The following is a 14,148-nucleotide window of genomic DNA, read 5'->3' on the forward strand; positions in this document are numbered from 1 at the left end:
AGCATCTGCAGCTCAGCCTAAGCCTTTGGAGGTACAGAAAGAAATCACCCCAGGGAAAGCTCTTGGAACCCAGAGGCCTGGAGAGAAGGCCAGCAGAGACCACCCTGTGCCTTTCCATGTAAGAAAGAACCTCAGTTGAAAGTTAGCCGCCTTTCCTCTGAAGAACCAATGAAATAAATCCCCTTTTATTAAAAGCCAATCCATCTCTGGTGTATTACATTCCAGCAGCTAGCAAACTAGAACAGGGACTTTGCAAATACTTCTTTATTCACTGTTCAAATCACTCTGGGATTTATCTGGGCATCACACTAACCTGTAAACCAATGAAATCTCATGCCCTATTTAAGGTTCCATGTGCTTACGGTATTCAATTAAACTGACCATACAAGTCAAATTAGATTAATGCACTAGCCACAAAATATAAATTTTGTACCAAATAAACATCTTTCCTTTGATCTCACACAGAAGCTGACGTTTGAAAATACAGACATATCAGTCTTTACCCTGATTTACCTTAGTCCTATCCACATCAGCTTCAATCATATCTCTAACTGAAGTTTATCGATCACTTCTGGTATAATGCTGACTTTCATAGCTTCAGGGCTCTAACTCTGAGTTTCAGGTGTCACATTAATACACGAAGTTTCCCTTCAGGGAAAGACCAGGTTATACGCAAATAACAGGTACAACTCCAGAATAGATATGAATGCTGTAAGAGCTTACAATATAGGGCCCTTAATATAGGCCCCAACTTGATAACCCATGCTCTTAAGTTCAATTCTCCAAGTTTGTATTTTATAGTTACTCCAGATAAGTGAGGCATCATAATATTTGTCTTTTTGTTTCTGACATTCCATTCAACATACTGTCCTCAAGGTTCATTCACCTAATGCATGCCTTACAACTTCATTCCTTCTTGTAGCTGCTCAGTAGTCCATTTTATGTATATACCTGTATCCTCTTCCATTCCTTGCTGTTGTACCCTTAGGTCACCTCCATCCATGGTGGATCACAAACACTGCTGCCATAAACTCCAATGTGCAAATGTCCATTCGTGTGTCCCCACTCTTAGTTCCTCCAGGTATATACCTAGCAACGGGGTATATGGCAACCCAACCCCTAACTTCCTGTGAAACCACCATACTGCCCTCCAAGGGGCTGTACCTCTCAGCTTCCCCACCAACAGTGGACAGGTACATTTCTTTTTCCACATTTTCTCTGGCACTTGTTTCTCTCTGTTCATTTTTAAACAGCTTTATTTGTACATAATACAATCCTAACTAAGTAAAAAAATCAATGGTTCCTGGTATAATCACATAGCCACACCTTTGCCACCACAATCTATATGAAAGCATTTCCTTTTCTTCTGCAAAGAATCTCATACACCCCCCCATATCCCCTACTTGCTGATATTTAGTTTTAGCATAATGCCTTTGTTACATTCAGTGGAAACAGATTACAATGTTAAGTCTTGATTCTTTTTTTTTTGCTTGTTTGTTTCCATGCGCAGGCACTGGGAACTGAACCTGGGTCTTTGGCATGGCAGGTGAGAATTCTGCCTGCTGAGCCACCGTGGCCCTAAGTCTTGATTCTTGAAGATGACTGAATAACTACAGAACTTTAAAGGTCTGTCTGTGTGACTGAGAAAATCTTATGACTGATATTTCCTTTATCCAGTATAAGGACAGATAAATTAGGAAAAAAAACCAAAATAAATAAATAAATAATAAGGCAGGTGGGGGGATGGGATGTTTGGGGGGTTCTTTTATTTTCATTTGTATTTTCGCTTTTAAAAAAAAGTACTGAGCTGTTATATGGAATGATGGAAATGTTTAGGTAATGCGTGGTGGTGACAGCAGCACACCATCGTGAACATAATTAACAGTACTGAAATAAATATCTGAATGTGGTTAAAAGGGGAAATGTTATATTGTATAATGGTAATAGGATAGAAACTTCTTTTTAAATCCATGGAACTACACTATACAAAACACCAAATAATATATTTTTTAAATCCTAACTTAAACGATGGACTATAATTAATAGTACAATTATAAAAATGTGCTTTCACCAATCATAATAAATGTACCACACTAATGCAAGGTGTTAATAACAGGGTGAGATATGGGAATCTTGTATTTTATGCATTATTTTTCTGTAAAAACACAACTTCTGACATGGGCTTGGGCAGCTCCTCACTGGGTGGTGGTGGTGACCATAGCAGATCCTCATGGCTTTGCTAATGTAGGGGCCAAATCTGGGAAGGATGGCACACTAGAGTACAACCTGGCTGGGGAAGAGGCGGGAAGGTACGGGGTGGGGACCGGTCATGCTGGAAGTGGCCAAGACTCTGCTGCAGCACTGGGGCACGAGCTATAGGAGAGGTGCCAACTTTGATTCTCGGGGCCAGCTGGTGGAGGTGATAGGCGAGTATCAGATATTAGCAAGACATCTACAAAAAGAGGCCCAAGCTCAACACAATAATTCTGAATTCACAGAAGAACAAAAGAAAACAACAGGTAAAACTGCAACATGCTTGGAATTACAAAGTGCAGCTTTACAGTTCACATAGTCCTCAGAAGAATTTAAACTGGAGGATTTGAAGAAGCTAGACCAATTCTGAAGAATATTCTTACATATAATAAAGAATTTCCATTTGGTGCTCAGCCTGCCCCATAAGAATTTTAGCACCTGGTGAAGAAGAGAATTTGGAATTTGAAGAGGATGAAGAGGAGGGTGGTGCTGGAGCTGGGTCTCCTGACTCCTTTCCTGCTAGAGTTCCTGGTACTTTATTACCAAGGTTGCCCTCAGAACCAGGTATGACATGACGCACTATCAGATTTGAGAAGACTGGTCTGAAAGCTGCTGGGCAGTGCACTGATGCCTGCATTACAGTTAGTGTAAAGGATCTGAATAGCATAGATTTAACTCCTGTGCAAGACAATCCTATGGCTTCAAGGAAAGAAGATACATATGCTCATTTTAATGTGGACATTGAACTCCAGAAATACGTTGAAAAATTAACCAAAGGTGCAGCTATCTTTAAATTCAAACACAAGCCTAAGAAAAGATTTACCAGCACCAAGTGTTTTGCTTTCATGGAGATGGAAGAAATTAAACCTGGACCAATTATAATGGAACTATACAAGAAATCCACTGACTTTAAAGGAAAGAAATTGAAGTTATTTACCAAGAAACCACTTTATTTTCATCTACATCAAACTTTGCACAAGCAATGATCCTGACATGAATGTCCTGTAACTCGTGTGAATTTTACCATTCAGTAGAAACTACATAGCTCTGTGTAGCATATTCACCCTTCAGCAAGCAGGAAGCAAGCTATGCCCATGCCAGTAGGCCAGACTAAGTCTGATGCTCAGATGTACCACAGAATTTCAAGTTCAGCACATCACTGACATATGACTCCTTTGGATATGGAGCTTAATATAGACTTGGAGACATGTTTTTATTTTTCTATTAATTGTGCAATTTATAGTCTATTTCTAATTTACTACTATTCCTACCCTGCCTTTTAAAACAATACTGCTGTGGGTAGGGCATGCTCATCTTCAAACTCAGGGTTGATATGGGTAGGATAATACAAAACTGCTTTGAGAAGAATTAATCAGACCAGTTATGCTGTCTAAGAAGGTCAGTTAGTAAACTTATAAGCTGTTCCTCAGAGGTGGCTTGAAGTCATCCTGATCTGAGTGTTACTGCCTAGAAATTGTGTGCCTTGGCCAGATCAGTGTCCTATGTGGGAGTGTGCCCCAAACTATAGCCAGGGTTTGTTCAGGTGACCAACTTTTTTTTTGAAAAGTGAGCACATGTTTTTAGTTATTTTTATTAACTGTTCTTCTACATCAGTTCGTTCTGATAATGATTCTAGGGTTAATGTTGGAATCATCTCAGAATAATTAAATTTTTATGAATATTCAGCTACCACAAAGTAGCTAACAGGTGGTTTTATAATGTCTACTAAATCATGTAATCTAAACATAATGGGTCAGATGCTAACAAGAGCCTGCAGGAATAACTGCAGTTTTTCTGACAACTTATTGGGAAACCTTAAAACCTGCATACCTCTTCCTATAGTGAAGAGTATGTACATCTGGAAAGAAACTCTATTTTCTCTTCTGATATAGGTAGATTTTTGCCATTTATTTCCTATTTAGATACACTAACATTCAACCATATGAACATATGCAGATCATTAGCTTATAATTTGACTATTTGGATTACTTTTGACTAAATAATGGGGCATAACTAAAACTTTCATAGTACACATGAGGTGGATATTTGATGCACAGAACTTCTGATTCATGGTGGGCTTTCTGTGGGTTAGGTGTAAAACCCACATATTTTAATATTCACTGTTTTAAACGAACAATAATAGCATGAGGGGAATGCAGAGTCAATACTTGGCCTATTTTTTTTTTCCGAATTAGATAATTTCTTACATGAAAAATTAATTATACTGGTTCAATCTCTGATCTTATAGATGGAGGTTCAAAGTAGCCTTATTAATTATAATAAAGTTATTACTGTATTAAATTAGTCTTGGATAATTCTCATGTATTAAATGATAATAAAATTAAAATATTTTTCTTCATTTGGCTGAGAGTGGAAAGTACATTTTTTTAGAAGAAGATATGTGGCAAAAAGACAAAAATTTAAGTTTAAGATGACGGATGTTAAAGTCATATTGACATTTAAACCTCAACTATAAAAAGGAGAAGTAATCCTTTGACACATTATTCTTATCTCACTTACTTCAAGAGAAAACTAGTCCATTCTTCAACTATGAAGCAAAAAATTTTTTTCAGCTTCATTCAGTGTTTTAACATAATTACATTACAATTAGGTAGTATTGTGCTGTCCATTTTTGGGTTTTTGTATCTAGTCCTGTTGCACAGTCTGTATCCCTTCAGCTCCAATTACCCATTATCTTACCCTGTTTCTAACTCCTGCTGGTCTCTGTTACCAATGACATATTCCAAGTTTATTCTCGAATGTCGGTTCACATCAGTGGGACCATACAGTATTTGTCCTTTAGTTTTTGGCTAGACTCACTCAGCATAATGTTCTCTAGGTCCATCCATGTTATTACATGCTTCATAAGTTTATTCTGTCTTAAAGCTGCATAATATTCCATCGTATGTATATACCACAGTTTGTTTAGCCACTTATCTGTTGATGGACATTTTGGCTGTTTCCATCTCTTTGCAATTGTAAATAATGCTGCTATAAACATTGGTGTGCAAATGTCCGTCTGTGTCTTTGCCCTTAAGTCCTTTGAGTAGATACCTAGCAATGGTATTGCTGGGTCGTATGGCAATTCTATATTCAGTTTTTTGAGGAACCGCCAAACTGCCTTCCACAGTGGTTGCACCATTTGACATTCCCACCAACAGTGGATAAGTGTGCCTCTTTCTCCGCATCCTCTCCAGCACTTGTCACTTTCTGTTTTGTTGATAATGACCATTCTGGTGGGTGTGAGATGATATCTCATTGTGGTTTTGATTTGCATTTCTCTAATGGCCAGGGACATTGATCATCTCTTCATGTGCCTTTTGGCCATTTGTATTTCCTCTTCTGAGAGGTGTCTGTTCAAGTCTTCTTCCCATTTTGTAATTGGGTTGGCTGTCTTTTTGTTGTTGAGTTGAACAATCTCTTTATAAATTCTGGATACTAGACCTTTATCTGATATGTTGTTTCCATATATGGAGGGTCGCCAGCCAAGCGGCTTGGGGGAGTGCCCATCCGGATCTCCTAGCCAGCCCGGGAATCTGCATGTGGGGGGTGGGGTGCCGGCCGCCGTGGCTTGGGGGAGTGCCGATCCGAATCTCCCAGCCGGCCCGGGAATCCGCGCGTGGGGAGGGTCGCCGGCCTCCGCGGCTTGGGGCAGTGCTGGTCCAAATCTCCTAGCCGGCCCGGGGCACCAAGTGTGGTGGGGGGGCGCCAGCCGCTGCGACTTGGGGGAGTGCCTATCCAACGTTCCCAGCTGGACCGGGAAGCCACGTGTGTGGAAGGGACCCAGTCGCCGGTCTCCGCGGCTTGGGGGACCTCCGATCCAATTCTCCCAGCCGGTCCGGGGGGACGCGCGTGCGGGGGGGGGCGCCAGCCGCCACGGCTTGAGGAGACTGCCTGTCCAATTCTCCCAGCCGGCCCGGGAAGGAGGGAGGGAGGGACTCTGGCCGCCAGCCGCCCCAGCCCGGGGAAGCGCACGCCCCTCGGGTATCTCACCGCAGCGGATTCTTCCTGCCGGTTCAGCTGTTCCAGAATGGGGTACGCTGTCTTTTTGGTCTCTGTCGTGGCTCCAGGAGCTGTTCTGTACCGTTTCTATTTCTTTAGTAGCTGTTCTGGAGGAGGAACTAAGACCTGCGCGTCTTACTAAGCCACCATCTTCTCCGGAACGTGGCCTATTATTAAACTTGTGTAACCCTAATTGTATAACTAGGGTTTGCTTTTTAAATTAAGTAATCATGGTAAGTTGTTTTAGCCTTTGCAAATCAAAAGATCTAGTCTTTACTTTCAGTTGTCTGTTAAGTCAATTCTACTTACTAGATAGATGTTAATAAAGACTATATGTGCCTGAAAGAGTTCCCAACTAAATCTAGTCTTGTCACTTGGTTGGATTAATTCCAAATTCTAAAATGGTTCAGTCCACAAGGCACTACAGAAAGAAGAATTTGCCTTAATAAATCACTTTGTTGTTCACTTAACATTTAAACTATCAGTTGTCAGAGCCCTAGACTGTAAAAGGGCAAGAACCATATTTTCTCCATGTCATGTAAATTTTCTAAGGTGCCTGGCAGCACCCTGTACCCTGTGGAGTACTCAGTATCTTCTATTTGATGTAGCTGAGGAGACCTAAAAAATAATCCCTTCAAAAAGTGATTAAAATGTAGCAAAACTGACTTTTTCTTCTTTTCTCATAGACCATAAGATGTATATCAAAGGGTAAATTTATTTGAAGAAGTATTTGCTATCCTTCACATATGTAGTTTATATGAACTACAAAAGAAAGGCCTTTTATCAGTATTATTGAAGCTTAAAATGAGCATGGTATGATTAGCTTAGCTTTAATTCAGATATGAATGAAATAACAAATTGAATGGTTGTCTTGAAGCAATTAACACAGGATCCTCCACATCCCACAGATTACTTAAATTTACTTTCCAATGGAAAAAGTCGACCACTGACTAGTAACCACAGCTATAGTAGAGATGCTTTCTTGCATTGCTGCTTCACAAATAAGACAATTTTAGCAAGCCCAGCAACACAATTAGCTGGAGATGATTTCTGAAATAGATATAACATTTTAGATGGACAAGTTTAATTTAAATGAAGGAGGTGACCTTTTAGTTTGCTAAGCTGCTGGAATGCTATATAACAGAAACTGAACAGTTTCAAAAAAGGAATTTAATAAAGTTACAAGTTTACAGTTCTAAGGCCATAAATATATCCTAAGGAAGGCTTCCAGAGAAAGATACTTTAGCTCAAGGAAGGGTGATCTAGGAAGGCACGTGGCTGGTGTCTCTGCTTCTTGTTCCTGGATCTGTTGCTTCCACCTTCTCATGCCAGCGGATTCCTATCTAAGTCTAAGTGCCTGTGGGCATTCAGTTAGCTGCTCCAGGACAAAACTCTCGGTTTCATCTCTTAGCTTAGCATCTGCCAGGGTCAGAGATTTCTTCTCTTTAGTTTCTGGTTATTTTTGAGCCCTTGTTTAGCACCCGGGCTATTTCTCCCTCCATCTCCAAACATGTACATTGGCTCTGAAGTTTTTGTCAGTCCTGGCTCTCTCCAAAATGTTTTCTCTTTTAAAGGACTCCATTAAACTAATAAACACCCACTTGTTGGAATTACACGGAGAATGTAAGGTTTAACAAGTGAGTATGTGTGCTGAATCATTATGCTGATATTTCCTTTAGCCTCCAGGACCTTAGAGCAGCTAGAAATAAAAACCTAAAATTGTGGAACTCTCTGAAATCTCTTCTACAACTAATTGTTGCAATGTACTTTGAAATTTATTGCTTTTATGTATATATGTTATTTAAAGAGGAGTATAACAGAGAAGATAGTATTTAACAAATGAGTATGACTGCTGAATCATTAATTATTTTGATATTTCTATTGGTCTCTAGTGTCTTAGAGCAGTTAGAAGAAAAAACGAAAAATCATGGACCTGTAACCAACATCAAACTTTAAAATCTGTTCTATAACTACTTGTTAAGGTGTTGTTCTAGCTGCCAGAATGCAATATACCAGAAATGGAATGGCTTTTAAAAAGAGGAATTTAACGAGTTGCTAGTTTACAGTTCTAAGGCTGAGAAAATGTCCCAATTAAAACAAGTCTATAGAAATGTCCAATCTAAGGCATCCAGGGAAAGAAAGATACCTTGGTTCAAGAAGGTTGATGAAATCCAGGGTTTCTCTCTCATTGGAGAAGGCACATGCTGAACACAGTTATGGTTTCTCCCTCGGCTGGAAGGGCACATGGCGAGCACAGCGTCATCTGTTAGCTTTCTCTCCTGGCTTCCTGTTTCATGAAACTCCCCGGGAGGCGTTTTCCTTCTTCATCTGGCTGATGGACTCTGCTTTGTGGTGCTGCAGCATTCTCTGCTCTCTCTGAATCTCCTTCATTCTCCAAAATGTTTCCTCTTTTATAGGACTCCAGAAACTTATCAAGACCCACCCAAATGGGTAGAGACATGTTGTCACTTAATCCAGTTTAACAACCACTCTTGATCTCCAGGGAGATGATCTCATTACAGTTTCAAACATACCGTATTGAATAGGGATTATTCTGCCTTTACGAAATGGGATTTTGATTAAAGCATGGCTTTTCTAGGGTCCATATATCCTTTCAAACCAGCACAGGCATGCTTGGAAATTTATTGTCTTTGGTATATATATTTCACTTTTTAAAAAAATCTTAAAGAAAAAAAGACAATTTCTCTAATAAAATTTTTAAAAAGAGAACGATGATGAATATGCAACTATGTGATGATATTGTGAATTACTGATTATATATGTAGAACAGAATGATCATATATTGGGAATGTTTGTGTTTATTTCTTGTAATATATATTTTTTAATTTAAAAATTAATTTAAAGAATTTTTAAAAAGTTCACCGAAAAGGCTCAAATTATTTTATGAATGTCAGAAATAACTAATTTTTTATTAGAAGCGGCAAAAAATAAACTCATTTTTACTTTTCATTTTTACTTCTGTCCTTCTTTCTGTATAGAGTGTTCCTGAATGGGAGTTTTGGACCTCGGTAACAGAGATGGTGTGATGGCTACAGATATGTCCTGTCATTTCCGTCAAATCAAAGCAATGACGACTGCCCTACAACAGCCAGAGTGTGTATAGGCCTGTGACATCATGTGTTTCTTTTTTTAATGCAAGTTTATTGAGATATATTCACACACCATACAACAAACCATCTGAAGTACATAATGTACAGCTATATGATGATATTGTGAGCCAGTGACTGTGCCTTAGATTTTGAAGACATGTACAAACATGTTCATCATAAGTTAACTGTGTATTGCTACCACTGTGAAATTTACAAAACCAGCAACAACATGATAGTCAACTTTACAGTTCAGTTCTGGAGCAACAGGGAACTCAAACCTCAAGTTATACATATATCCTATGAACTCAGTGGCCAAACTTAAATCCTAAGCCAGAAACACTCCATGTTTAAGGATAAAGTTAACCAAACAATATATCTTGAGATGTCATAGTGAGCAAGAATTTATTTTAAAACCAAAGAAAGACAAATGCCTAACCTGGTTTACTTAGGTTATAACTATGGCTAACTACTGCAATGGTAAGGATATAAGAAGACTTGAAAGGGGGAAAAGAAGTGTAACTAAGTTATTAGTGGATGAGAGAGTTCAAATAGAGTCAAGTGGCTACTCTGGAGGTTACTTTCACACAAGCTTTAATTAGACATTGCTACCTACAATAGCTTGCCAAACCCCAACCAAAACCATTCCTGCCAATCCCAAAGAACACCTAGGGCATTATATAAGATTTCACAAAGGTTCCATGCACTAGGGTAACTCCACTAAACCTACAACCTCCAGATAGGTCCCTGGACCACATAAGTCTTGAAATGCAGAGCTAGCCAAGCCCTTCCAGAACATGAACTATCCATCCCCCTATTCCATATTATTGCCAGCCCCTTCCAACATGAGAAAGTTAGAATAGGCATAGCCCAAATACCCCTCAAGAGTGAGAGAAAGATGAAAAGTGATGGTGGAAGGGTGGGCCACGGTGGCTCAGCAGGCAGAGTTCTCACCTGCCATGTTGGAGACCCGAGTTCAATTCCCAGTGCCTGCCCATGCAAAAAATAAATAAATAAAAGTAATGGTGGAATTACAGAGAGAAGGTTGGGTTTAACAAATGAATATGAATGCTGAATCATTATACTGATTATTTCTTTTAGCCTCCAGTACCTTAGAGCAGCCAGAAATAAAACCCTAAAATTGTAGAATTGCAACCCATATCAAATTCTGGAATCTATTCTGCAACTAATTGTTGCGATGTACTTTGAAATTTATTGCTTTTATGTATATATTCTACTTAAAGAGGAATATAACAGAGAAGATAGGATGTAACGAATGAATATGACTGCTGAATCATTATACTGATATTTCTGTTAGTCTCCAGTGTCTTGGAGTAGCTAGAAAAAAAATGAAAAATCATGGAACTGTACCAAATTTTACCAAACTTTAAAAATCTGTTCTATAACTACTTGTTAAAATGTACTTAGAAATGTATTGCTATTTTATATATAGGTTATATTTCACAACTTAAAAAAGTTTTTTTTAATTGTGAAAAATGAGTGGCTCTTCCATAATTCTATATATTTTAAATGAAGTACCTTTAATACTTGAATTTGAACTAGAAACCATGTTTAAGTAATTCTTAACAGGAACGATAAATAATCTGATAAACAGGCAAACCAGAAAAGAGAATCTGCTTAATATTTTAGGGCTTCCAGCCAAGCTATATGCTAAATAAATGGAGAGAAAAGATTTGACTTACCTGTACTGCCGAGCTGTTTATAAAATCTGTATTCTAAATGAAGCTGTGGAGCACGTGATTTTATTGGTTCCTGAAACACAAGAAGAGAAATTGTGATCAGATTTAGACTAATGGGATTTCTATTCCTAAATTTTCAGAGTAAACCATGGCTAAGAATCATTTGATGTTTTAGAGATATCCATATGTGACTGCATTTTCTTACTACAATTTCTCTTTGAAAGCAGTTAGGAGAAGATGAAACTGAATTACATACAACTCCTTTCACAGATAGTAAATGAAAATAAACTCTGCATGAGATGTCAAAGATAGCTCCGTCACCATGAAATATTCTCCTAGGAAACCAGATGCCAAACCCTTTAAAATACCAGCTTAAAAGCTGCTTGTTTTATCATGAATTTTCAAAAACAATTTTATTGCTTTTTAGAAAAATGATACAAGGTTGGCTTAAAAAATAAAACACAAAAATCAAGAACAAAAAAAAAATCAAGAGCAAAGTAAAAATAATCTGAAATATTAACACTTAGAGAGAACCACTCAACACTTTGGTGATGGACTTCCAAATATATTTTAACTTTTTTTTATTGTATTTTATTGTATAGTATATTGTATAGTATAACATATACAAAGCAAAGAAATAAAAAAGCCATAATTTTCAAAGCACTCTTCAACAAGAAGTTACAGGACTGATCCCAGAGTTTGTCATAGGTCTACCACACCATCCTCTCAGATTTTTCCTTCTAGGTGATCCAGAATATAGGAGGCTGAAAGGCTTAAATATTTTTTTATCACCACAATCAACTTTTTTCTTTCTTTTTTGTGAAAAATAACATCTACAAAAAAGCAATAAATTTCAAAGCACAGCACCACAATCAGTTGTAGAACATATTTCAGAGTTTGACATGGGTTACAATTCCACAATTTTAGGTTTTTCTTCTTAGCTGCTTGAAGATATTGGAGAGTAAAAGAGATATCAATTTAATGACTCAGCAGTCATATTCATTTGCTAAATCCTATTTTCTCTGTATAACTCCATCATCACTTTTGATTTTTCTCTCCCTCTTTTTAGGGATGTTTGGGCTATGGCCATTCTAACTTTTTCATGTTGGAAGGGTCTGTCACTAATATGGGGTAAGGAGATAGAACTAGCTGATGTTCTGGAGAGGCTGGGGGCTCTCTAGGTTTCAGGACTTATCTGGTCCAAGGACCCATCTGGAGGTTGTAGGTTTCTGGAACGTTACACCAGTGCAATGGAAACCCTTCTGGAATCTTTTATATTGTCGTAGGTGTTCTTTAGGACTGGCTGGAATGGTCCTGGTAGGGGTTTGACAAGTTACGATAGGTAGCAATGCCTAATTAAAGTTTGCATTAAGAGTGACCTCCAGAGTAGCCTCTCAACTTTATCTGAACTCTCTCAGTCACTTATACTTTATTAGTTACACTTCTTTTCCCCATTTTGGTCAGGACGGAATTGTTGATCCCAGGGTGCCAGGGCCGATTCTTCCTTGGGAGTCATCTCCCACATTGCCAGGGAGAATTTCACCCCTGAATGTCATGTCTCACGTAGGGAGGAGGGCAATGATTTCACTTGCAGGGTTGGGCTTAGAGAAACTGAGGGCCACATCTGAGCAACAAAAGAGGTCCTCCACAAATAACTCTTAGGCATATCTACAGGTAAACTAAGCTTCTCTGCTACCTACATAAGCTTCACAAGAATAAGCCTCAAGTTCAAGAGCATGGTCTATTGATTTGGGTATCCCTATAGTCTGAGTTTGACACTGTATCAAGGGATTTCCTGATGGTAAAAAATTTAATAGTTCCATATTTTTCTCCCATCCCTCAAGGGACTTTGTCAATATTTTTTGATTATCTGCTTAATATATTCTAGGATGTATCCAGGCATTACATTAAGCTATACAGGATTAAAGGACCTCTTTCTTATTCTGGGCTCCCTGTGTTTCAGTTGTTCAAAGGAGTTATACAGATAGGTTGAGTTAGATTATGTGCTACAGAAAATTTCGATTCCAGATCAAATAAAACTTTCTTCCTTTGTTCTCAAAGAGTTCAAATGTATTTTATACATGTATTTATATATAATACAGGTTCATGAATACTTTTATATAAGTGAGAGATCACACTATATGTGCTCTTTTGTAATGTGCATTTTTTTTTTTAAACATGAGCAGGCACCAGGAATTGAACCCAGGTCTCTGGCAGGGCAGGCAAGAATTCTGCCATTGAGCCATGGTCGCACCTCCTTGTAACATGTATTTTTAAAAATATGATGATGACATCTTTCTATGGCAGTTAAGTATACTGCACATTACTATTTTTAATGTTTGTAGTATCCCTATGAATGCACATCATCATAATTTTTACATAAGTACATACACACACATCATAATTTTTGGACATTTGGATTGTTTTCAATTTCAATATTATGAATAATGCTGTTAGGAACATTCTTGTGTTTACTTCTTTTTACACTAAAGAAAATTAAAGATTATAAATGCAGTTAAAATATGTAACTTTAATCAAGGGGATGTTCAAGTTTTCAAAAATAGAGTTTTCTAAAGCCCTCAAACAACCACATTTTGACCAAACTTCCAATAATTGGGTGGTTAATTATTTTGAATTGACAGTGTACCAAGCAACTAGCTAACAAGACAACCTAACATTACCCTAAAAGATGGGTCTCCTTAAAGGAACATTCTTTTCATTTATAAATGATAGGCAAAAATCCCCATAACCTTATTTTGATCTCTCTTTAGAAACTTAGCATCTGCAGTTATCTAATACTAATTATTATCACAGTAAACATTGTTAGAATAAGGAACCAGAATGTTTTTAACTGGTAACTCATTTACTTTCTGGCTGTACTCTCAGTTCTCTTCTAAGACTTTCCTTCTTAAACACTACACCAAAAACAGATGTAAAAAATAATCACAGGCTCAAAAGTGACTTTGTGTAGTCATTTAATTCATTTCCCTAGTTCTAAGTAGATCAGATGACTGTTCATTCTATTTTTGAGATCTCAACAAAGGAGATTCCATAGTCTCCCCTGATAATTCCTGCTGGTATTTTAA

The 14,148-nt window shown here is 37.9% G+C and overlaps 1 protein-coding gene and 1 pseudogene across 12 annotated transcripts in view; one reads left to right on the top strand and one right to left on the bottom strand.

Moving 5' to 3' along the window:
* The window catches only part of CSNK1G1 (casein kinase 1 gamma 1), a 214,947-nt gene that overhangs the window by 97,248 nt on the left and 103,551 nt on the right, over nt 1–14,148 (bottom strand). For all 12 annotated transcript variants that reach the window (XM_077128196.1, XM_077128201.1, XM_077128193.1 and 9 more), the window contains one exon: nt 11,066–11,135. In XM_077128196.1, coding sequence (XP_076984311.1) covers nt 11,066–11,135 — 70 coding nt within the window. The remainder of the gene's footprint in view (nt 1–11,065; nt 11,136–14,148) is intronic.
* LOC143656240 (axin interactor, dorsalization-associated protein pseudogene) lies at nt 2,286–3,239 on the top strand (annotated as a pseudogene).

This window comes from Tamandua tetradactyla, chromosome 14 (assembly GCF_023851605.1).
Source record: "Tamandua tetradactyla isolate mTamTet1 chromosome 14, mTamTet1.pri, whole genome shotgun sequence".
Lineage (NCBI taxonomy): Eukaryota > Metazoa > Chordata > Mammalia > Pilosa > Myrmecophagidae > Tamandua > Tamandua tetradactyla.